At 40.2% G+C, this 22,756-nt stretch overlaps 3 protein-coding genes, 5 non-coding genes and 1 pseudogene across 8 annotated transcripts; 3 read left to right on the forward strand and 6 right to left on the reverse strand.

Moving 5' to 3' along the window:
- Positions 1-3,389: 3,389 nt before the first annotated feature.
- Positions 3,390-3,477, forward strand: trnay-gua (transfer RNA tyrosine (anticodon GUA)). Its single transcript is given in 2 exon segments — positions 3,390-3,426; positions 3,442-3,477. It is a non-coding gene; the product is annotated as a tRNA-Tyr (tRNA).
- A 1,970-nt stretch (positions 3,478-5,447) lies between these two features.
- trnay-gua (transfer RNA tyrosine (anticodon GUA)) lies at positions 5,448-5,535 on the reverse strand. Its single transcript is given in 2 exon segments — positions 5,448-5,483; positions 5,499-5,535. It is a non-coding gene; the product is annotated as a tRNA-Tyr (tRNA).
- A 552-nt stretch (positions 5,536-6,087) lies between these two features.
- trnas-aga (transfer RNA serine (anticodon AGA)) lies at positions 6,088-6,169 on the reverse strand. Its single transcript has one exon. It is a non-coding gene; the product is annotated as a tRNA-Ser (tRNA).
- A 1,142-nt stretch (positions 6,170-7,311) lies between these two features.
- Positions 7,312-21,838, reverse strand: LOC117398203 (uncharacterized; annotated as a pseudogene).
- LOC131723321 (histone H1-like) lies at positions 8,712-9,471 on the forward strand. The gene has a single exon (XM_059016948.1). The coding sequence runs from the start codon at positions 8,799-8,801 to the stop codon at positions 9,417-9,419; it is 621 nt and encodes a 206-aa protein (XP_058872931.1). The 5' UTR covers positions 8,712-8,798; the 3' UTR covers positions 9,420-9,471.
- Positions 11,205-15,323, reverse strand: LOC131723318 (zinc finger protein 180-like). Its single transcript, XM_059016941.1, has 2 exons — positions 14,369-15,323; positions 11,205-13,780 (listed from the first exon to the last, which is right to left on the reverse strand). Exons 1-2 carry the CDS (start codon positions 14,721-14,723, stop codon positions 13,014-13,016), a joined length of 1,122 nt encoding a protein of 373 aa, XP_058872924.1. The 5' UTR covers positions 14,724-15,323; the 3' UTR covers positions 11,205-13,013.
- On the forward strand, positions 15,852-16,317 carry LOC117398212 (histone H2A-like). The gene has a single exon (XM_033997196.3). It carries the CDS (start codon positions 15,871-15,873, stop codon positions 16,252-16,254), a length of 384 nt encoding a protein of 127 aa, XP_033853087.1. The 5' UTR covers positions 15,852-15,870; the 3' UTR covers positions 16,255-16,317.
- trnay-gua (transfer RNA tyrosine (anticodon GUA)) lies at positions 19,569-19,656 on the reverse strand. The gene is given in 2 exon segments: positions 19,569-19,604; positions 19,620-19,656. It is a non-coding gene; the product is annotated as a tRNA-Tyr (tRNA).
- Positions 20,209-20,290, reverse strand: trnas-aga (transfer RNA serine (anticodon AGA)). Its single transcript has one exon. It is a non-coding gene; the product is annotated as a tRNA-Ser (tRNA).
- Positions 21,839-22,756: the final 918 nt, after the last annotated feature.

Consider the following 22,756-nt stretch of genomic DNA (forward strand, 5'->3'; position numbering starts at 1 on the left):
TAAAAAGAACACACTCCTTTTTTATATCTAACCTGGCCGTGTTTGTAGAAATCACATCTCTGTATGGCTGGTCGCTCTAACTTTCTGGACAGGTTATGTTTTTGGACAGATGGTATGTTACTGTTGCCCCTTGAAGAGACCTCACAGATTGACAGGAGCTCCTGACTCTGAAACAGTTGGGATGTTTAAATCTTTGCTTTCTGATTGGAGAACACACCTATTCTGGGGGTGGGTAACCTTCTTTGTAAATTTTTCCTCTCAGGAAAAACGACTGCTGTCACGAAGACCTGTGAGGCCACTTGCACAGCATCGAGCACAGCCTTCCAAACTGTAGAGTGCTGCCAGGCCAGCCAGTGTAACAAATACCAAGAAAGGGGTACAGGTGCGTCCCCGTCCACCCAAGCCAGCTCCCTCCTGCTGGCCGTGTCGATCAGCCTGCTCACCATGCTGCTCAAATCAGCATGAGAGGATTCTACCACCAAAAACTCTGAATGCAATGAATTTGTTGGCAATACAATGAGTCATTCAGGTTGTGAAAGATATACATTAAAAACAATTACTTAGGTATTTAGTACCAGAGCATATATTACACAGTACTCACTCAGGTGTTATGTGGTAGCTATAGTTTAGTTTAAAGGGAAGGAAGGTAACTTTGTAAAGAATTATGTAGGTGGGTTGTAACGGTAGTAAGTGGCACCAAGGCTTAGTTTTCTGTGCTTCAGTGTACGCAGTCTTGTCACTAAGCCCCTCTTTCGTTGTGGTGGAAATCATTTGTTTGTTTGTAATTTAATTGAGGATTTATATTTCAGACAACTGCCTGACATGAATTAAAAAATAGAACCAAAACCAGAACCAAATGATAAGAAACACTAGAAAGGGGGGCCTGTGATAATGCTGCTCCAGCTAATGCAAGGCCACAGAGAGGAGTTTCTTTAATTCTGGGCTTTGGGATTTCTTATAGGACTTGTACTCTGCAGTACTTACTGTCTAGCTTGTGTTTCAGAATATGTTGTTCATGTATCATGTCTTGTACAATAAACAATATTTTTCTGACAGTATTATTATTTAATCAGACCTCTTCTGTGTAAATGTTTTTGTCTGATATGTGCAGTTAAACTCTCTAGAGTCCTCGGCATTGAACTCTTAATCGATAACTTATTAGACAGGACCGGATTAAATAAATAAATAAAACAGGGTTTTAGACAGGGTGCTAAAATGGCAAAACAGATCTTATAATGAGAAAACAAGGCAACAAAACACCTTCTGTACAGATTAACTATATTTGTTAATATTAAGAACACAGTGTTAAAGCCACTGTAACTGAAAATGATCAAAATAGGCAAATTAGCAATTGTCTAATTTAATTGATTTTAATATGCCACACATACAATTACTTTAGGAACACAGAGCCACAGATGGTAACATTCACAACTTTTTAGAAGCACAAAGCGGTCTAACATTTTCACACAAAAGTCCCTATTGTTTCTATATCAATGATTTACTGTTGAAATTGAAATTCTCACACCCAGAGGTTTTTGTGCAGGTAAGAATATAAAGGATATCAATGATAAATCTTGAGTTGTTCTAATACATATGCACACGACACTAAGTGCTGGAAGTAACACTATAGGAACAGAAGAGGCTCATTGGATCCAGTGTCCTTCTAAAAGTCAGCTGGCCTGGTCTCTATGACAACCAGAGCCCCTTTCTTGAGTTATTGATAATTGTGCTGTGCCTTCAAAAAAATATACCCAGAATGAGAAAGGGAGACTAGTTTGGTAACCATAACAATACAGATAAATTTGAGGCCCACTGAAGAGCTGCTAATTCAATATCGTTATTGTAGTAATGAGATATAGTGTAAGTTTGAAAAAACTTCAAGGGCAACCAAGCGGTTGAGAATGAAAGGAAGGAATTAAGAACTGAACTGCAACGCCGCTAATGCCAACCAGCAAACACCCATATACATGAAGACAGCATTATTATAACAATAATTAATACATGTTGCAATGGGAAAAATGAACAGCAATGTATGAATAACTGGAACTGCCAACTACAAGTAACACAGAGACCCTGAGTGACTCAATTACAATTGGAAGAAAACTTAAAGAATCTCCCATATTTATTTTTTCTCCCAATTTGGAATGCCCAATTATTATTATTGTTTCTCCTTCACCACGGCGATTTCCCACACAGCTCAGGGACCCGAGGCTCAGTGGGCGTCCTCCAATCCCACAAGCCAATCGGCATCTTTTTTACACCCAGGAACTCGAGACCAGATGTCTGCAGGCTACCGGCCTCTGAAGGACAAAGACCAGCCCAGCAAATCTCTCAGCTCACTCTGCGCCTGGCCTGTAGGGGTCACCACAGAGCGGTGAGGAGAAACAGTCTAAGCCGAATCCCACCTCCTCGACCCTGGGAGTGCCAAAGCCAAGGAGCCGCCCATCCACCTTTAAACCTAAATATTTAATGTATTTCTTTTTAATTTGTCAATACTTTTGTCAATAGTATTTTTTATAGCTTCCCCACATCTAAGCTATAACAAAGGCCAACAAGATGCTCGGATATATTGTGAGAAGTGTTGAATTTAAATCAAGGGAAGTAATGTTAAAACTTTACAATGCATTAGTAAGACCTCACCTAGAATACTGTGTTCAGTTCTGGTCACCTTGTTACAAAATGGATATTGCTGCTCTAGTAAGAGTGCAAAGAAGAGCAACCTGAATTATCCCGGGTTTAAGAGGCATGTCGTATGCAGACAGGCTAAAAGAACTGATTCTATTCAGTCTTGAAGAAAGAAGACTACGCGACGATATGATTCAAACATTCAAAATTAATATTATTATTTATCAGATGCCTTTATCCAAGGCGACTTACAGAAATTAGGGTGTGTGAACTATGCATAAGCTGCAGAGTCACTTACAATTACGATTCACCTGAAAGGCAGAGCACAAGGAGGTTAAGTGATTTGCTCAGGATCACAAAATGAGTTAATGGTTGAAGTAGGATTTGAACCGGGGATCTCCTAGATTCAAGCCCATAGCTTTAACCACTGGACCACACATCCTCACCCCTTACATAAATTAATATCTCTTATTATATGTTATGTACTCTCCGGCAGTTTTGGCGATAGGTCATGTCTGACAAACCGTTCATATTTATTATTATTATTATTATTATTATTATTATTATTATTATTATTATTATTATTATTATTGTACAAAATATCCTCTGTAGTTTGTTATATAGCTGAGTACATGTTCTTCGTTTATGATTTCTATGCATTGAAACAGTCAAGCTGCGCCCCCGTGTGTCTCTAATGAGTATAACACGCTCTGCTGAGGACTCCACTGATTCAGACAGTCTGCCCGCGCTGTGAGACAGACCTGCCTTCGATAGCTCAGTTGGTAGAGCGGAGGACTGTAGTGGTGAAGCATGGGCATCCTTAGGTCGCTGGTTCAAATCCGGCTCGAAGGACAGAAGTTTTATTGTTATAGACACTCGTTGTTTTAACACACTATATTTTCTGGAAATACCTGATGCCTTTTCCCACGGAAGACAATATTAGCATCGGGTTTCACAGAACACGATGATCGCTGATCTAAAGCGCATCTAAAGAAGGCAGACGGGCCACCATTAATACTAATCAGGATCTAATCATAGGCGAACTATAACTCTCCGCTCCATCCTAAAAGCACAGCCAAATTCACAATGACCTAAATCTGGTATATAAAAAAAAAAAAAAACATTATTTTCTATTTCCCCTATGTCGCTAGTTCACATTTCAGCCCCCTTTTATTGAGTTACAATCCTTATATTTTTCATTAATAGGATATATATATATATATATATATATATATATATATATATATATATATATATATATATATATATATATATATATATATATATATATATGTATATGCGCATGCTTCATTAGTCTCGCATTTTAAACACATTTATTCAGGGAGTTGTTTGTGATATATTTAAAAAAAATGTAATTATTTTTATTATTTTTGAGCAGTTGAGAAAAAAAAAAAAACATTGTCCGTATTATATAGCTAAGTTATTTGTATGTATTTTGCTGTTTAATGTATGAACAATTGCGATCCACAAGGGACTTTTATTTTGACGTTAATGTGCGCTGCTGCTTCCGGAAGTTGCTTATTTTTGCCAGCAACTGTTGCTAGCTTCACCCAGCCAGCTTGGTTGCAGCGTAAAAGAATATCTGCTAGAAAGTGTCCTGAAGGCATCACATGATTTTGGGGGCATTTCAAGCACTCCCACCTTTCACTTCCAGAGCTTGGCAACTCTACGAAATCAACCCAACCTGACCCCAGCCCTAAAACCTAACCCTAACCATCTGATGCCCTCAGGACACTTTATGGTGGATATTCCTTTGTAGTGCGGCTGTTCTTAGGGGTAGCAGCTGTGGGCTGTGGAGACTGGTTAGATTGTATTTGGAGTCCTCTGTGGTTTATTCGTGTGTTTGAGTTGGTTTGTATCGTTGTGTGTTTACTGTAGAGGAGCTGCGAAGGAGTGACGTCACTGTTTACTGGTGTTTTTGTTCCCTGGAGCATTAACTGTTAGCCAATTTGTGTATCATTTGGGGATCTGTGGTGGCTGATTTAATTATTCACTTGCACTGTAATATATAATTATAATTCACTGTTGTTTATTTATTCCTTGTGTGGAGTTTATTGTTTAATATTTTTGTTTTTCATTTACTTCACCTGGGATTGTTTGAAGTACTGTCAACTCTAAAGGACTTGGTGCGTTTGTGTTCAATGCCACCCGTCAAAAAAAAAAACTGGTTTATTTATCTGTTAATGTTTATATGTGTTTCTGAGGTATTGTGTTTGTTAAAGGAATCTCAGAAGCTCCTCCATTTTGCTATTTGTTTTGGTCAGTTTTACTTTTCATTATCCATTTTCCTCCATGTGTTTCTATCTTTTCTGCTCACTTTCACTCGTCATTCTATTGATGTTTATACGTTATCTGTTTCTTGCTGGGTTCTTGTAATTGGTTCATTTCTGGCTTTATTGACATACATGTAATAAACAGTGTATTATTCTTAAATTGGTACTTCTGACGTCCCCGTGTTTTGCTGTTGGTCATTTTCTTTATCTATTTTTTGTGGCAATTAATAACTCATTAGGGAGGATAGGGCTGTTGTTTATCAACAGAGTAGTGACCATTACAACCTTACTACAAAAAAAACATAATTGCCCTCGAGAAGGGCAGCTAGGCTGATCCCAGGACTCAATGACATGAGCTAAGGCAATGACATAAGGCTCGTCTGCCTTCTTTAGATGCGCTTTAGATCAGCGATCATCGTGTTCTGTGAAACCCGATGCTAATATTGTCTTCCGTGGAAAATGGCATCAGGTATTTCCAGAAAATATAATGTGTTAAAACAACGAGTGTCTATAAAATTAAAACTTCTGTCCTTCGAGCCGGATTTGAACCAGCGACCTAAGGATGCCCATGCTTCACCACTACAGTCCTCCGCTCTACCAACTGAGCTATCGAAGGCAGGTCTGTCTCACAGCGCGGGCAGACTGTCTGAATCAGTGGAGCCCTCAGCAGAGCGTGTTATACTCATTAGAGACACACGGGGGCGCAGCTTGACTGTTTCAATGCATAGAAATCATAAACGAAAAACATGTACTCAGCTATATAACAAACTACAGAGGATATTTTGTTCAATAATAATAATAATAATAATAATAATATGAACGTTTTGTCAGACAGGACCTATCGCCAAAACTGCTGGAGAGTACATATCTTATAATAAGAGATATTAATTTATATATAATTGATACACTATAGTCTAAGTATTTATGTTCTCTACATTGTTAGCAAGTTTTGATTAACACGGGTTTTCAAAGTGAAACATGAAAGGCAAGCAAATAACCAAAATAGTGCTTTGGACTTTTACTGTGTGTATGTTTTAACTCGAGTATCTTGTCAATGAGGTTCAGTAACCTAGAATTGTGCCCAGATGAAAAACATATTCCTAAACAATATCCATTCAAGTGAGATTATACAATAGCAAGGAATAAAAAGATAAATCAAAATAGTTCACGTTGTCGGCAGGATTCGAACCTGCGCGGGGAGACCCCAATGGATTTCTAGTCCATCGCCTTAACCACTCGGCCACGACAACCAGCTACGTAGGCTCCCGCTTCTGAGCAATACATTCCTCTACTAACAACTGCAGAGCGCAAAACACATTCATTGCCATCTGTAATGCATCATCCTAGTTGAATAATTTACCTCTTTACCTCCAAGCGAGACTATGCGCTCCAACATGCGCAGTTCAGGATGCGCATCGGATTGGAAGAGAAGCCGGTGTCGGGTGGACCTGCTTCAGCATTTTGTACACGTAGATGGCGTTGCTCTCCTTCCTGCGCTTTCTTCCTCCACGGCTTCTTAACAACGGCTTTCTTGGAGCGGATAGGGCAGCTCTGGTGCTCCGGCATTTTGTTTTTTCTTTCTCTGGAACTTGAATGGCGAGGCAGTATTTCAGACTCTCAGAGCCCCTAACATTGTACCGCCTTTAACAGCAGGCTGGTAACTAATTAATACGCCACAGGCGGGACTAAAATCAAATCCAATTTTATTTATGAAGCGCCTTTCATCGCAAGCCATCCCAAGACGCTTTAACAAAGAAATACACAAAAAAAGACATACAATAGTACAATAAAAACAGCAGGATAAGTTTATATAAAAAGCAATAACTAAAATAATTCGAAAGGAATATGAACAAAACAGAATAAGAGATATTAAAATGTAAGACTTGCTTCTTTTGACTGGTTAGTGTAAGAGAGAACAGGTATTTGTTGAACTTAGCCCCTTTCCACAGAAATACTTTATTTAATTTTGGCGCAATTTTATAAAAAAGAATTACAGTATATAAAAAAAAATAGTTTAAAGTTAAAGCTATATATTAATTCTATTAATAAATAAAAATCCCAAATAACTCTTAAACTAATCTCAATAAAACAGTATTTATGAAACAAATTGATCAGTAATAGTTTTTTTTTCTCTTCATGTAACTAAATATTTTAGTGTGGATGTTTGTATTACAAGAACTGTATGAAAATGTGCGACATCTGCCAGGAACTTCCAAAATTTGTTTTTTTAAAAGTAATGAGAGTATTGAAATCAATTAAATAATACGCATCAGCCGTGTAACAAAGTTGGTTTTAACAAAGTATCATTCTATTCCAACGCAACATTTCTCAAATACTGGGGGGGAGGGGGGAGAGAGGGGGGGGGGAAGAACTTTGACCTCTTTAAAAGACATTTTGGTTGGCTCTGAAAAGAGCCTTTGTGTTCAAATGCAGCCGATGAAAATCCTTAACCTCCGAATCCGTACAAAGTGCGACCCTGCCGCTTCAGAGCGTACACCACATCCATAGCGGTGACGGTCTTTCTCTTGGCGTGCTCGGTGTAGGTGACGGCATCCCGGATCACATTCTCCAGAAACACCTTCAACACCCCGCGGGTCTCTTCATAGATCAGCCCGGAGATTCGCTTCACTCCTCCGCGGCGAGCTAGACGACGGATAGCGGGCTTGGTGATACCCTGGATGTTGTCTCGCAGTACTTTACGATGACGCTTGGCGCCTCCCTTTCCAAGTCCTTTGCCACCTTTGCCTCTTCCAGACATGTTAAAAACAACTAATAAAACAATACAATAACTGAAGAGAGCCCCTGAAAGTATCTTATATACACATAGATCGGACCTGATTGAAACCAAGCCAGCAAAGAAGAGCGCGCACACATTAGACCCGCCCACCAGAGAGCCGTGTCCCTGAGCGCGTGTTAACCACTGAACTGCTGACTGTCATTCAATGCACGGTTTTGCTGATTCATAACGCTGAATCTGTATTTTTTATTGAATTGTTTTTCGTACTAATTGTCGCATTTGTTTTAAATACCCATATTACAAGGAGAAAAGATACAACTGTGAAGATTCATTAAACTGTTCAGATATGAATTGTTTCACATTTTGTTCTACCTAATGGTTACTTATTTTTCTACGCACTATTACGTGAGTTTGTGCATAGGAATCATGGCATCATTATGAAATACACCACCAGTCAAATATTAAACTACTGAGATAATGCTGCGGTGACGCCAGCGTAATTCAATTGCTGTAACCAGAGTGGGTCAAGGATAAAGAGAAGTGATAAAACAGCAAAGAAATTCCCCGAGTCGATTAGAATGGGACGTGCTGGCGGTGTGTGCTGAAGTGTGTTACCCGCACCCGACATAAAGGCGATTAAATGTCCAGTTTTACAAACCTCACGCTTCAAATTTATTAATTTGACTTTGACTAGCCTTCCGGGATTTGAGACAAAGTACACAGTTATTAAAAACAGTGATTTCACCATTTAATTTCAAAAACATATAGCGAGGTACTGAGCGAACTGATGTGTTTCACTGAAGCGCAGTGAGGATTTCGTCATCTCAGTTAAAAATGAAATAAGACTCCTGGTTAAAGAATGAGCTATATTGTAAACAAAACCCTTCTCGTTTGATACCATCGGTTGTTTCTGTATATTAGTTCGCATTTCACTATTAAATTGTATCTTTTGTGCGGGTAGAAAACACAAGACAGAACGTTTCAGAATGAGTGTGTTGCCTGGGATACGTGGAGTCTACACGGTTCTCATCGTGTGGATAAGTTCCGCTCTCCGCCTTTCCGCTCACATTCTCTGACAGATACAAGAGTCTCGCACTTTGCTTGTATATTAGATAGTTTTCTCTTTCTTCAAAATCTTAGAAATGGCAGAAACTGCTCCCGCACCAGTCGCGCCTGTTCCGGCGAAAGCTCCCAAGAAGAAGACCGCAGCAAAGCCCAAGAAATCGGGTCCCAGCGTGTCGGAGCTCATCGTCAAGGCTGTGTCTGCCTCCAAGGAGCGCAGCGGGCTGTCCGTGGCGGCGCTCAAGAAGATCCTGCAGGCCGGCGGCTACGATGTGGAGAAGAACAACTCCCTCGTCAATAGAGCCCTCAAGAGCCTGGTGACCAAGGAGACCCTGCTACAGACCAAGGGCACCGGCGCCTCGGGCTCCTTCAAGCTCAACAAAAAGGCGGCTGAAGCCAAGGAGAAGGCGGCCAAGAAGAAGGCAGCAGCTCCCAAGAAACCAGCGGCAAAGAAAGCGGTTGTCAAGAAAACAACGAAAAAGGTTTCAGCAAAGAAAGCAGCGACTCCCAAGAAGTCTCCTAAGAAAGCGACGAAACCAAAAGCTGTAAAGAAGGCGCCCAAGAGCCCGAAGAAAGCGGCTGCCAAGCCTAAAAAGGTCGTAAAGAAGAGCCCGAAGAAAGCGAAGGCAGCGCCTAAACCTAAACGGGTAACCAAGGCAGCTAAACCCGCAGCGAAGAAGGCGGCTCCGAAAAAGAAGTGATCAGACAAAGCGACGATGAAATAATGAACCCAAAGGCTCTTTTCAGAGCCAACACACCTTTCTAAAGAGAGCAGATCTATTTTTATATACAAACTTGGCACTCCTATGATGTTCTGAGCACAGTAAGAAAGTAACAGGCGCAGTTTGAATAAAGTAATTGGAGTAAATCAATGCTGTATAAAATAACCGTGAATAAATTAAGATTCGATTGGATTTTATTTGTCTAAATTAACTACGGTGTTTCCCTATAAATAGCAAATCAGTTTTTTGGTTGGAATAAACTCTTGGAAAGAAAAGCAGGAGACAATTTATTACATATACTGTATATCAAATCAGTCACATTGTAAAATAATGGCCTAAAATTGTTATTTAATGTATATTTCTCAGCTGAACATGTCTTGCATTTTCTCAGAGTTCTGATGTTATCACATGTACAACAGTTGGGGTTAGGGATTATACACGTGATAACATCAGATCCCAGAGTAAGTGCATGCCGTATTTATTAGGAATTTGCGGTCATTATTTTCAAGTGTTACTTGTTAATGAAATGTATCTATTATAAGATAACTAATATAGTAGACTTTTAACATGTAAAGTAGTTACACTTGTTTCAAGTTCCTGGATAATAAGCACTTTGAGAGAAGGGAGTGGCTCTTAAAAGAGCCTTTGTGTTTCACGGTATTTTCTTCAAAGGTTTTGCAGTTTAAGCGCGTTCCCCTCGGATGCGGCGGGCCAGCTGGATGTCTTTGGGCATGATGGTGACTCTCTTGGCGTGAATGGCACACAGGTTGGTGTCCTCAAACAGCCCGACCAGGTAAGCCTCGCTAGCCTCCTGCAGCGCCATCACAGCGGAGCTCTGGAAGCGCAGATCAGTCTTGAAATCCTGAGCGATTTCTCTGACGAGCCGCTGGAAGGGCAGCTTGCGGATCAGCAGCTCGGTGGATTTCTGATAGCGGCGGATCTCCCTCAGAGCCACAGTCCCGGGTCTGTAGCGATGAGGTTTCTTCACGCCGCCGGTAGCGGGAGCGCTCTTTCGGGCAGCCTTGGTAGCGAGCTGCTTCCTGGGCGCCTTTCCACCGGTGGACTTACGAGCTGTCTGCTTGGTTCTTGCCATTTTCAACACAGAATCAAAGCCTGCAAAATATAATACTAGCAGGCGCTACCACAGAATATATACAGAATTTGTGCTGTCCTGATAGGCTATGAGACACGTAGGCGGTGCTATGTTCCCCATTGGTTACATTTTACGTTATCAATGATTTATTGGATCATTCGATTTTTTGCGCGCAATGTGGAAATAGTCACTGTTTCCAAGCTCTTGGCGCTTCTTTTTTTATTGTTAGTCATCAGTAAAGCCTGTTTTTTTTTTTTTTTTAAAAAGTGCCTTCAAATTAAGCAGGCTGTGTTTTTAATACTGGAATTAACACTCAACAATAGACAAACAATAATTAATGGAAAAATATGTGTGTGTGTGTGTGTATATATATATATATATATATATATATATATATATATATATATATATATATATATATATATATAATTTATATGCAGTTTCCCATGATTATATATTTCATTTAGCACAGTTTAACATGATTTACCTTGTTGTTTTTGTATTGTTTACTGTACCTCTCTGTGCTTCACAATGCGTTCTTATACTTCACTATTTTCACTGGGCTTTATTACACATTGCTGTGCTTTTACTAAGAACATCTTTTATAAGGAGACTTTCTCTTCTAGCAGCCACCATTACCGTGAAATAAAAGAATAAACTGCATTAAAAGAAAATGTAATTGTCAAGAGCTTTTTATTTATTAAATTTATATAGCGCTTTTCATACAAAAGTATCACAAAGCATAAAAAAAGACAAAAAAAACCTTTACATTTACACAACACAATACCACTAATATGTAGCAATACCTGCTACATATTAAATAACATATTTTAAAAAAGGTATATATATATCTATATCTATATATACTGTTAAGAATTAGTCCCAGCTTCTATGATGAAAGAAGGAAGGGCAGTCCATCATTCAGGGGCTCTGCATGAGAAAGCTCTTCCTCCCATGTTAATTTTGTTGATCCTCAGAATATAGGAGGCTGTGTGGTCCGGTGGTTAAAGAAAAGGGCTAGTAACCAGGAGGTCCCCGGTTCAAATCCCACCTCAGCCACTGATTCATTGTGTGACTCTGAGCAAGTCACTTAACCTCCTGTAACCTCACCTCCTCCGGGCGAGACGTAATTGTAAGTGACTCTGCAGCTGATGCATAGCTCACACACCCTAGTCTCTGTAAGTCGCCTTGGATAAAGGCGTCTGCTAAATAAACAAATAATAATAACCAGCAGCCACACATCCTGTGATCTGTGTGTGATTTGGATGATACGGGGTCAGTAACTCTTGTAAATAACTAGGTGCCTCTCCATTTAGGGCTTTATAGGTTAACAGCAACATCTTAAAATCCATTCTATACTGTACAGAGAACCAGTGTAAAAAAAACTAAAACATGGGGTAATATGTTAACTCTTCCTGGTTTTCGTCAGAATTCTAGCGGTGGTATTCTCAACGAGCTGTAAGAGGGACAGCACATCTTTTGGGATACCAGAGAGAGGTGCATTACAGTAATCAATTCTAGATGAAACAAAGGCATGCAATAGTCTATCTTGGCATCAGATATATAAACAATTGGTCTAAGTTTGGGTATAGTTCTCAAATGGTTCAGTAACTTCCCTAATATAAGTCTCAACTGATATATCAGGATCAAAGATGACACCCACATTTTTCATTCCTAGTTTAAGATTGAATGAGAGATTACTCATGTAATCCCACATGTTTTTAGTTGGTTCTGAGAGCCCATGAGCATAGCCTCTGTTTTATCTGAATTTAGCATTAAATAATTCTGAGACATCCAACACTGGGTGTCTGCAAGACAATCTGCAACTAACTCCCCAGCAGAAGTATTTCCTGGCTTTAGGGACAGATATCAATCAATCAAGCGCCTTTCATATATAGCGCCTTTCATAGTGGACCACCATCATGTGCCCCCTTACTATACATATAATACACAGAACACTATCTGCTTAAAGAAAATGATTTTAAAAGTTAACAATAATCCTAAAACATATTTTTATTTTTAACATTAACATTACTGATCGCATTAAGATGGCTTAGCTGACTTTGTATAATTTTTATTCACTACATTTTTCTTTTCCTGCATAAACATACTATGTACAAACATTTCACCAGTTTTCACCAGGTGTCTTAATAGAATTTACTGATCGGCGGTGTCTAAGCTAACGGTTGCACCCTTTGCTACCCTCCCATCTTCACAGATCCTTCTCTTCACAGATTGCCAGTCTCCTCTCAGACATCTTTTACATTCATGGTACACAAAAATATAAGACCCAGTATCGTCTATATAACAAGTGATGGAAGTTTTTTGTTTGTTTTTTTCTAATCCAATCGCACTTTTAAAAAAAAAAATCTTTCTTTCTCTAAAATGTTAAAAAAAAAATAATAATAATTAGGTCCATTGTGTCTTTAAAAAAATCTCCAAACAGTGGTACTTAAAAACTTTGATTTTGTGTTTTTTTTTCAGTACAATTTCTTTGCTGTGTGAATTCGCTGGTGAGTTTTGAGGTGCTGTAACTGTGTGAAACACTTTCCACATTCCGTGCAGCAATACGGTTTCTCTCCCGTGTGAATTCGCCAGTGCAATTTCAAGTTTCCAAACTGAGTAAAACTCTTCCCACATTGTGTACAGTGATATGGCTTTTCTCCTGTATGACTTCGCTGGTGTCTCTTCAACTGTTCTGATGAAATAAATCTCTTACCACATTCACTGCAGCAATAGGGCTTTTCTCCTGTGTGGGTCCGCTGGTGTGTTTTAAGGTGGTTTGAATATTTGTAACTTTTTCCACATTCAGTGCAGCGATACTGTTTCCTCTCTGTGTGAATGCACTGGTGGCTTGTCAGCTCTGCAAACGTACTGAAACTCGTACCACATTCTGTGCAGCAATGCAGTTTCTGTCCAGCGTGAATCTGCTGCCGTCTTTCAAAGTGGTCAGAACCCCCCTCTTCAATGGGGTCAGATTCAAGTTCAAGAACCTCCTCTTTAATGATGACCGGTTCAATTCCAGGGATCTCTTCATTAACGTGGACAGGTTCCAGTTCAGGTGACTCCCCTTTAAAGTGGACAGGATCCAGTCCAGGTTTCTCCTCCTCCCCTTCAATAGATGTCAGCTCTGGAGCCTGCTTTGGACTCCTGCACCATTCCTGGTCAAAGAGCTCCTCTTCAATGGGAACTGATTCTGCCTTCAACCCTTCCTCAGCATGAGGGAGAGCATTTCTCTCTGCAGGACCTGTGTCAAAGAGAAGAGTGAAAGACTGTAAAGTCTGCATCATAAACTGCGTTCGTTCTAGACTGCACATTCAGTAACTTGTCATTATATGTGAGAAGGGCTGAATTGGGCCCCCAACCTCCAATTATATTTTGCTAGCTCTGTCCATTAGACCTGCATTGAACATGTTTAATTAATTAATTAATTAATTAATTAATTAAGGTTGCTGTTCAAAATAAAATTAAAATGATACTGCTTCTGAATATCATTTTTCTTATCAATATGGACATGATTAGATTACAAATAGACCCATCTAACTTCAGCACAAGAGTCCAGCAATTCAATGCATCTTCAAGGCTTCCCACTAGCAGAGTCAATGTAAGTGTAGCTGGCTAGTTCAGGTCAGTCTATTCCTCTACCCCTTTGAACAGGCAATCAAAAAGTGTGTATAAATATAACCCTATGACACTGGAAATGTAGTGACCTTGTCTGCCCTACATTTTAAAGAGCATTGCAGTAATGTATAAGACATAGCGTTAATATGATAAGTGTATCAACAAAAGAGGAGGAGTACTTCAGGTAATTCCTCACGTGGAAAGCAATACCAACATGATTCAGTGACGTCTGTGATGATGTCAGTCCCGCAGTATTGTTCATCGGTGTTTGTGAGAGAGTGTGTGAAGTTCTTATCGGCAGTGTTCGTGCATTCTCGTTCTCTTACGGCTTTCAACTCGCTCTCCGCGATTTCCAATCGCAACATCACGCTTTCGAAATCTTTGTCTCTTTCGTCCAGTCTCAGGTGGAAAACTGCACATTTACTGTCCACGAACCTTGTGATCGCAGACATGACGCTCAGCACAGCCGCTTTCACTGCAGGCTCGATAGCAGAGACGAGTTCTTCTTCCAGGAGAGACGCGGAGGATGCGCAGAGATCCATCTCTCTCATTTCACAGACGGGTCTCATTCTCGTTTTTCTTCTTGAAGCTAGTTGTCTTGTCTAACTGGAAAACGTGGCCCTCTGTCTTACTCTTTTCAGTACTGTCTATAATGTTCACTTTTTTTAAAATCAGGTCATTGGAGATGCTGAAAATAGACACCGGGGTCACAGAACGAACGTTTTAAAAAATAATCAGACAAACGAGCTGTTCAGTAACCACAAAATGTGGAAAAAAACGCTTCTCTTCCGCTCCTGGTGTGTTGATTATTCCCGCAGACACGGACTTCCGCGTTGTTGCCCTCAGACTGCCACACATGTGTCTGATTCCGGGCTAGCGCCACCTACCGATATCCGCCATGAGTCTAGTATAGAGGACCTGTGTCAAATTTTCGCTGTCCAAAAAATGCATCAAACTTCTACAGTAAATTTCACTTTTGCCCAATGTCTCTCGAAGAAAACGCCAATATTGGCAAATTATGGCAGTAAGTAATTGTGTAAAATGCTATTTTCTGAGCACAGGCCGGTATAATGGCGCATGCGCAGAAATACGCTGAATCGCACAGCCAGCAGATCGCACTGGCACAGCATTCGGAAGTGCAAAGCTGAGGAAACGTTTGAAGCTATATGTTCTTTATTCATTTATAAAATAAACAACTTTTTTAACAGGTTTTCAAGAAAATAACCGCACAACATGCGGGTGGAAATGCCTATTCCAATGACTTACAAAATGAAATGTCTCTTTTTTCAAATACTATTTGTAATATCTGCAATAAAAAATCACGTTGGTAATTGTTATTGCTGTTACAGCTCCCTTAGGTTGTCCTGTTTTCAGACAGTCGAATGCACAGGCGTGTAACTATAGAAGACTGTAAAGCAAAGGCAATGAATTCTGAGAAAAATCCAACACGACTTTCTATCTATTCTGGATTTAAAAGTAAGAAAATAAGCGACAAGAAGAACAAAGAGCTGAAAAAGCTGCTTGGGGAGGGATAGAGAAGAATGGCGAGCAGGAGTGATATGTTTCAGCCAATCAGAGACGTATGCAAACCATGACGTTTATAATATGCTAATAAACATTGTACTGTTTTGTCCAATCAAAATTAAGCGAACGTGTATAAAAAATGGAAGCGCGCAAAGACTAATTTACATTTTGAATTTTTGAATTACAGTGAAGATGTCTGGACGAGGAAAGACCGGCGGTAAGACCCGAGCTAAGGCAAAGACTCGCTCCTCCAGGGCGGGACTGCAGTTCCCAGTCGGCCGCGTTCATAGGCTGCTACGGAAAGGAAACTATGCCCAGCGTGTCGGCGCTGGAGCCCCGGTCTATCTGGCCGCTGTGCTCGAGTACCTGACTGCTGAAATCCTGGAGCTGGCCGGGAACGCCGCCCGGGACAACAAGAAAACCAGAATCATCCCGCGTCACCTGCAGCTCGCTGTCCGCAACGACGAGGAGCTCAACAAGCTGATGGGAGGCGTCACCATCGCTCAGGGCGGAGTGCTGCCCAACATCCAGGCCGTGCTGCTGCCCAAGAAAACCGAGAAGCCAGCCAAGAAGTAAATCACTCGGACGCCGCTTTTAAGATCTTTTAAAACCCCAAAGGCTCTTTTAAGAGCCACCCAATTTCAGTAAGAGCATGTTATCTGTTTAAAAAATATGAAGCCGTTTGACTAATGTTTAATTAGTTCAAATTGAAACACTTAGTAGTAGAACATAACAATGCTTCTAGCGATATCACAAACCCAAAGCAGGTGGGTGAAAACACCCCTCCCTTAAATAAATAAACCACCAGCTGCTAAAAGTACAGCTGCAGTTTTATTTGATTAATTATTCTGATAATTATTTTAATTGTAAACGAAATCTTTTGTTTATTTTTTCTTTTTGCCACAAAGTGTCGTCTTCTCTATTTCTGACGTTTTTGCTGTGCAATACAATGATACACAATCTATTTAATTTGAAATACAGAAAGTATTTTAAATACAGTAGGATTTTATTATATGACACTAGGTTGTTAAACACAAGATGAGACGCGAGCTACGGGTTCTTTATAAATATCAATCATTATGGTAGATTGTTTTCTTTCCAAAACAATGAAATGTGTCTTTCAATAGAAGAGATTATTGTGAGTGACAAAGCACAAAATCAGAACCTATGAGAAGGAGCGCAAACCGGGCGGGCAGAGTGACCGTTTCAATAGAATGCGCGCCAAATTCAAATGATCCAATCAGTCATTGAGAATCTGGGATATAACCAATGAGGAACATAAACCCGCCCTAAGGTCTCATATCCTATCAGAGCAGCTCAGTCCCTCTATATATTCTCAAGGATACGGGTTCTTGTTATTGTACAGCGTTTTACATACTGCATTGAAGATGGCAAGAACCAAGCAGACCGCTCGTAAGTCCACCGGTGGAAAGGCGCCCAGAAAGCAGCTCGCTACCAAGGCTGCCCGAAAGAGCGCTCCCGCTACCGGCGGCGTGAAGAAACCTCATCGCTACAGACCCGGGACTGTGGCTCTGAGGGAGATCCGCCGCTATCAGAAATCCACCGAGCTGCTGATCCGCAAGCTGCCCTTCCAGCGGCTCGTCAGAGAAATCGCTCAGGATTTCAAGACTGATCTGCGCTTCCAGAGCTCCGCTGTGATGGCGCTGCAGGAGGCTAGCGAGGCTTACCTGGTCGGGCTGTTTGAGGACACCAACTTGTGTGCCATTCACGCCAAGAGAGTCACCATCATGCCCAAAGACATCCAGCTGGCCCGCCGCATCCGAGGGGAACGCGCTTAAACTGCAAAACCTTTGAAGAAAATACCGTGAAACACAAAGGCTCTTTTAAGAGCCACTCCCTTCTCTCAAAGTGCTTATTATCCAGGAACCTGAAACAAGTGTAACTACTTTACATGTTAAAAGTCTACTATATTAGTTATCGAATAATAGATACATTTCATTAATTACTCTATAAACGTACAGTTAATGGTAACACTTTAAAATAATGACCGCAAATTCCTAATTCCTTATGAGTACGACATGCACTTACTCTGGGATCTGATGTTATCGCGTGTATAATCCCTAACCCCAACTGTTGTACATGTGATAACATCAGAACTCTGAGGAAATGCAAGAAATATTCAGCTGGGAAATATACATTAATTAGGAATTTGCGGCCATTATTTTACAATGTGACTGATTTGATATACACTATATGTAATAAATTGTCTCCTGCTTTTCTTTCCAAGTTTATTCCAACCAAAAACCTGATTTGCTATTTATAGGGAAACACCGTAGTTAATTTAGACAAATAAAATCCAATCGAATCTTAATTTATTCATGGTTATCTTATATAGCATTGATTTACTCCAATTACTTTATTCAAACTGCGCCTGTTACTTTCTTACTGTGCTCAGAACATCATAGGAGTGCCAAGTTTGTATATAAAAATAGATCCGCTCTTTAGAAAGATGTGTTGGCTCTGAAAAGAGCCTTTGGGTTCATTATTTCATCGTCGCTTTGTCTGATCACTTCTTTTTCGGAGCCGCCTTCTTCGCTGCGGGTTTAGCTGCCTTGGTTACCCGTTTAGGTTTAGGCGCTGCCTTCGCTTTCTTCGGGCTCTTCTTCACGACCTTTTTAGGCTTGGCAGCCGCTTTCTTCGGGCTCTTGGGCGCATTCTTTACAGCTTTTGGTTTCGTCGCTTTCTTAGGAGACTTCTTGGGAGTCGCTGCTTTCTTTGCCGAAACCTTTTTCGTTGTTTTCTTGACAACCGCTTTCTTTGCCGCTGGTTTCTTGGGAGCTGCTGCCTTCTTCTTGGCCGCCTTCTCCTTGGCTTCAGCCGCCTTTTTGTTGAGCTTGAAGGAGCCCGAGGCGCCGGTGCCCTTGGTCTGTAGCAGATTGTATTTGGAGTCCTCTGTGGTTTATTCGTGTGTTTGAGTTGGTTTGTATCGTTGTGTGTTTACTGTAGAGGAGCTGCGAAGGAGTGACGTCACTGTTTACTGGTGTTTTTGTTCCCTGGAGCATTAACTGTTAGCCAATTTGTGTATCATTTGGGGATCTGTGGTGGCTGATTTAATTATTCACTTGCACTGTAATATATAATTATAATTCACTGTTGTTTATTTATTCCTTGTGTGGAGTTTATTGTTTAATATTTTTGTTTTTCATTTACTTCACCTGGGATTGTTTGAAGTACTGTCAACTCTAAAGGACTTGGTGCGTTTGTGTTCAATGCCACCCGTCAAAAAAAAAAACTGGTTTATTTATCTGTTAATGTTTATATGTGTTTCTGAGGTATTGTGTTTGTTAAAGGAATCTCAGAAGCTCCTCCATTTTGCTATTTGTTTTGGTCAGTTTTACTTTTCATTATCCATTTTCCTCCATGTGTTTCTATCTTTTCTGCTCACTTTCACTCGTCATTCTATTGATGTTTATACGTTATCTGTTTCTTGCTGGGTTCTTGTAATTGGTTCATTTCTGGCTTTATTGACATACATGTAATAAACAGTGTATTATTCTTAAATTGGTACTTCTGACGTCCCCGTGTTTTGCTGTTGGTCATTTTCTTTATCTATTTTTTGTGGCAATTAATAACTCATTAGGGAGGATAGGGCTGTTGTTTATCAACAGAGTAGTGACCATTACAACCTTACTACAAAAAAAACATAATTGCCCTCGAGAAGGGCAGCTAGGCTGATCCCAGGACTCAATGACATGAGCTAAGGCAATGACATAAGGCTCGTCTGCCTTCTTTAGATGCGCTTTAGATCAGCGATCATCGTGTTCTGTGAAACCCGATGCTAATATTGTCTTCCGTGGAAAATGGCATCAGGTATTTCCAGAAAATATAATGTGTTAAAACAACGAGTGTCTATAAAATTAAAACTTCTGTCCTTCGAGCCGGATTTGAACCAGCGACCTAAGGATGCCCATGCTTCACCACTACAGTCCTCCGCTCTACCAACTGAGCTATCGAAGGCAGGTCTGTCTCACAGCGCGGGCAGACTGTCTGAATCAGTGGAGCCCTCAGCAGAGCGTGTTATACTCATTAGAGACACACGGGGGCGCAGCTTGACTGTTTCAATGCATAGAAATCATAAACGAAAAACATGTACTCAGCTATATAACAAACTACAGAGGATATTTTGTTCAATAATAATAATAATAATAATAATAATATGAACGTTTTGTCAGACAGGACCTATCGCCAAAACTGCTGGAGAGTACATATCTTATAATAAGAGATATTAATTTATATATAATTGATACACTATAGTCTAAGTATTTATGTTCTCTACATTGTTAGCAAGTTTTGATTAACACGGGTTTTCAAAGTGAAACATGAAAGGCAAGCAAATAACCAAAATAGTGCTTTGGACTTTTACTGTGTGTATGTTTTAACTCGAGTATCTTGTCAATGAGGTTCAGTAACCTAGAATTGTGCCCAGATGAAAAACATATTCCTAAACAATATCCATTCAAGTGAGATTATACAATAGCAAGGAATAAAAAGATAAATCAAAATAGTTCACGTTGTCGGCAGGATTCGAACCTGCGCGGGGAGACCCCAATGGATTTCTAGTCCATCGCCTTAACCACTCGGCCACGACAACCAGCTACGTAGGCTCCCGCTTCTGAGCAATACATTCCTCTACTAACAACTGCAGAGCGCAAAACACATTCATTGCCATCTGTAATGCATCATCCTAGTTGAATAATTTACCTCTTTACCTCCAAGCGAGACTATGCGCTCCAACATGCGCAGTTCAGGATGCGCATCGGATTGGAAGAGAAGCCGGTGTCGGGTGGACCTGCTTCAGCATTTTGTACACGTAGATGGCGTTGCTCTCCTTCCTGCGCTTTCTTCCTCCACGGCTTCTTAACAACGGCTTTCTTGGAGCGGATAGGGCAGCTCTGGTGCTCCGGCATTTTGTTTTTTCTTTCTCTGGAACTTGAATGGCGAGGCAGTATTTCAGACTCTCAGAGCCCCTAACATTGTACCGCCTTTAACAGCAGGCTGGTAACTAATTAATACGCCACAGGCGGGACTAAAATCAAATCCAATTTTATTTATGAAGCGCCTTTCATCGCAAGCCATCCCAAGACGCTTTAACAAAGAAATACACAAAAAAAGACATACAATAGTACAATAAAAACAGCAGGATAAGTTTATATAAAAAGCAATAACTAAAATAATTCGAAAGGAATATGAACAAAACAGAATAAGAGATATTAAAATGTAAGACTTGCTTCTTTTGACTGGTTAGTGTAAGAGAGAACAGGTATTTGTTGAACTTAGCCCCTTTCCACAGAAATACTTTATTTAATTTTGGCGCAATTTTATAAAAAAGAATTACAGTATATAAAAAAAAATAGTTTAAAGTTAAAGCTATATATTAATTCTATTAATAAATAAAAATCCCAAATAACTCTTAAACTAATCTCAATAAAACAGTATTTATGAAACAAATTGATCAGTAATAGTTTTTTTTTCTCTTCATGTAACTAAATATTTTAGTGTGGATGTTTGTATTACAAGAACTGTATGAAAATGTGCGACATCTGCCAGGAACTTCCAAAATTTGTTTTTTTAAAAGTAATGAGAGTATTGAAATCAATTAAATAATACGCATCAGCCGTGTAACAAAGTTGGTTTTAACAAAGTATCATTCTATTCCAACGCAACATTTCTCAAATACTGGGGGGGAGGGGGGAGAGAGGGGGGGGGGAAGAACTTTGACCTCTTTAAAAGACATTTTGGTTGGCTCTGAAAAGAGCCTTTGTGTTCAAATGCAGCCGATGAAAATCCTTAACCTCCGAATCCGTACAAAGTGCGACCCTGCCGCTTCAGAGCGTACACCACATCCATAGCGGTGACGGTCTTTCTCTTGGCGTGCTCGGTGTAGGTGACGGCATCCCGGATCACATTCTCCAGAAACACCTTCAACACCCCGCGGGTCTCTTCATAGATCAGCCCGGAGATTCGCTTCACTCCTCCGCGGCGAGCTAGACGACGGATAGCGGGCTTGGTGATACCCTGGATGTTGTCTCGCAGTACTTTACGATGACGCTTGGCGCCTCCCTTTCCAAGTCCTTTGCCACCTTTGCCTCTTCCAGACATGTTAAAAACAACTAATAAAACAATACAATAACTGAAGAGAGCCCCTGAAAGTATCTTATATACACATAGATCGGACCTGATTGAAACCAAGCCAGCAAAGAAGAGCGCGCACACATTAGACCCGCCCACCAGAGAGCCGTGTCCCTGAGCGCGTGTTAACCACTGAACTGCTGACTGTCATTCAATGCACGGTTTTGCTGATTCATAACGCTGAATCTGTATTTTTTATTGAATTGTTTTTCGTACTAATTGTCGCATTTGTTTTAAATACCCATATTACAAGGAGAAAAGATACAACTGTGAAGATTCATTAAACTGTTCAGATATGAATTGTTTCACATTTTGTTCTACCTAATGGTTACTTATTTTTCTACGCACTATTACGTGAGTTTGTGCATAGGAATCATGGCATCATTATGAAATACACCACCAGTCAAATATTAAACTACTGAGATAATGCTGCGGTGACGCCAGCGTAATTCAATTGCTGTAACCAGAGTGGGTCAAGGATAAAGAGAAGTGATAAAACAGCAAAGAAATTCCCCGAGTCGATTAGAATGGGACGTGCTGGCGGTGTGTGCTGAAGTGTGTTACCCGCACCCGACATAAAGGCGATTAAATGTCCAGTTTTACAAACCTCACGCTTCAAATTTATTAATTTGACTTTGACTAGCCTTCCGGGATTTGAGACAAAGTACACAGTTATTAAAAACAGTGATTTCACCATTTAATTTCAAAAACATATAGCGAGGTACTGAGCGAACTGATGTGTTTCACTGAAGCGCAGTGAGGATTTCGTCATCTCAGTTAAAAATGAAATAAGACTCCTGGTTAAAGAATGAGCTATATTGTAAACAAAACCCTTCTCGTTTGATACCATCGGTTGTTTCTGTATATTAGTTCGCATTTCACTATTAAATTGTATCTTTTGTGCGGGTAGAAAACACAAGACAGAACG

The sequence above is a fragment of the Acipenser ruthenus genome, chromosome 54 (assembly GCF_902713425.1).
Source record: "Acipenser ruthenus chromosome 54, fAciRut3.2 maternal haplotype, whole genome shotgun sequence".
Classification (NCBI taxonomy): domain Eukaryota; kingdom Metazoa; phylum Chordata; class Actinopteri; order Acipenseriformes; family Acipenseridae; genus Acipenser; species Acipenser ruthenus.

What these genes read in the sequence shown, in the direction of transcription:
- LOC131723321 (XM_059016948.1), top strand. Translation starts at nt 8,799, where the DNA reads ATGGCAGAAACTGCTCCCGCACCAGTCGCGCCTGTTCCGGCGAAAGCT.
- LOC131723318 (XM_059016941.1), bottom strand. Translation starts at nt 14,723, where the DNA reads ATGAGACCCGTCTGTGAAATGAGAGAGATGGATCTCTGCGCATCCTCC. An exon ending in CACAGACGTCACTGAATCAT is followed by an intron (nt 13,781 to 14,368) that starts GTTGGTATTGCT and finishes TCTTTGACACAG; the next exon opens with GTCCTGCAGAGAGAAATGCT.
- LOC117398212 (XM_033997196.3), top strand. Translation starts at nt 15,871, where the DNA reads ATGTCTGGACGAGGAAAGACCGGCGGTAAGACCCGAGCTAAGGCAAAG.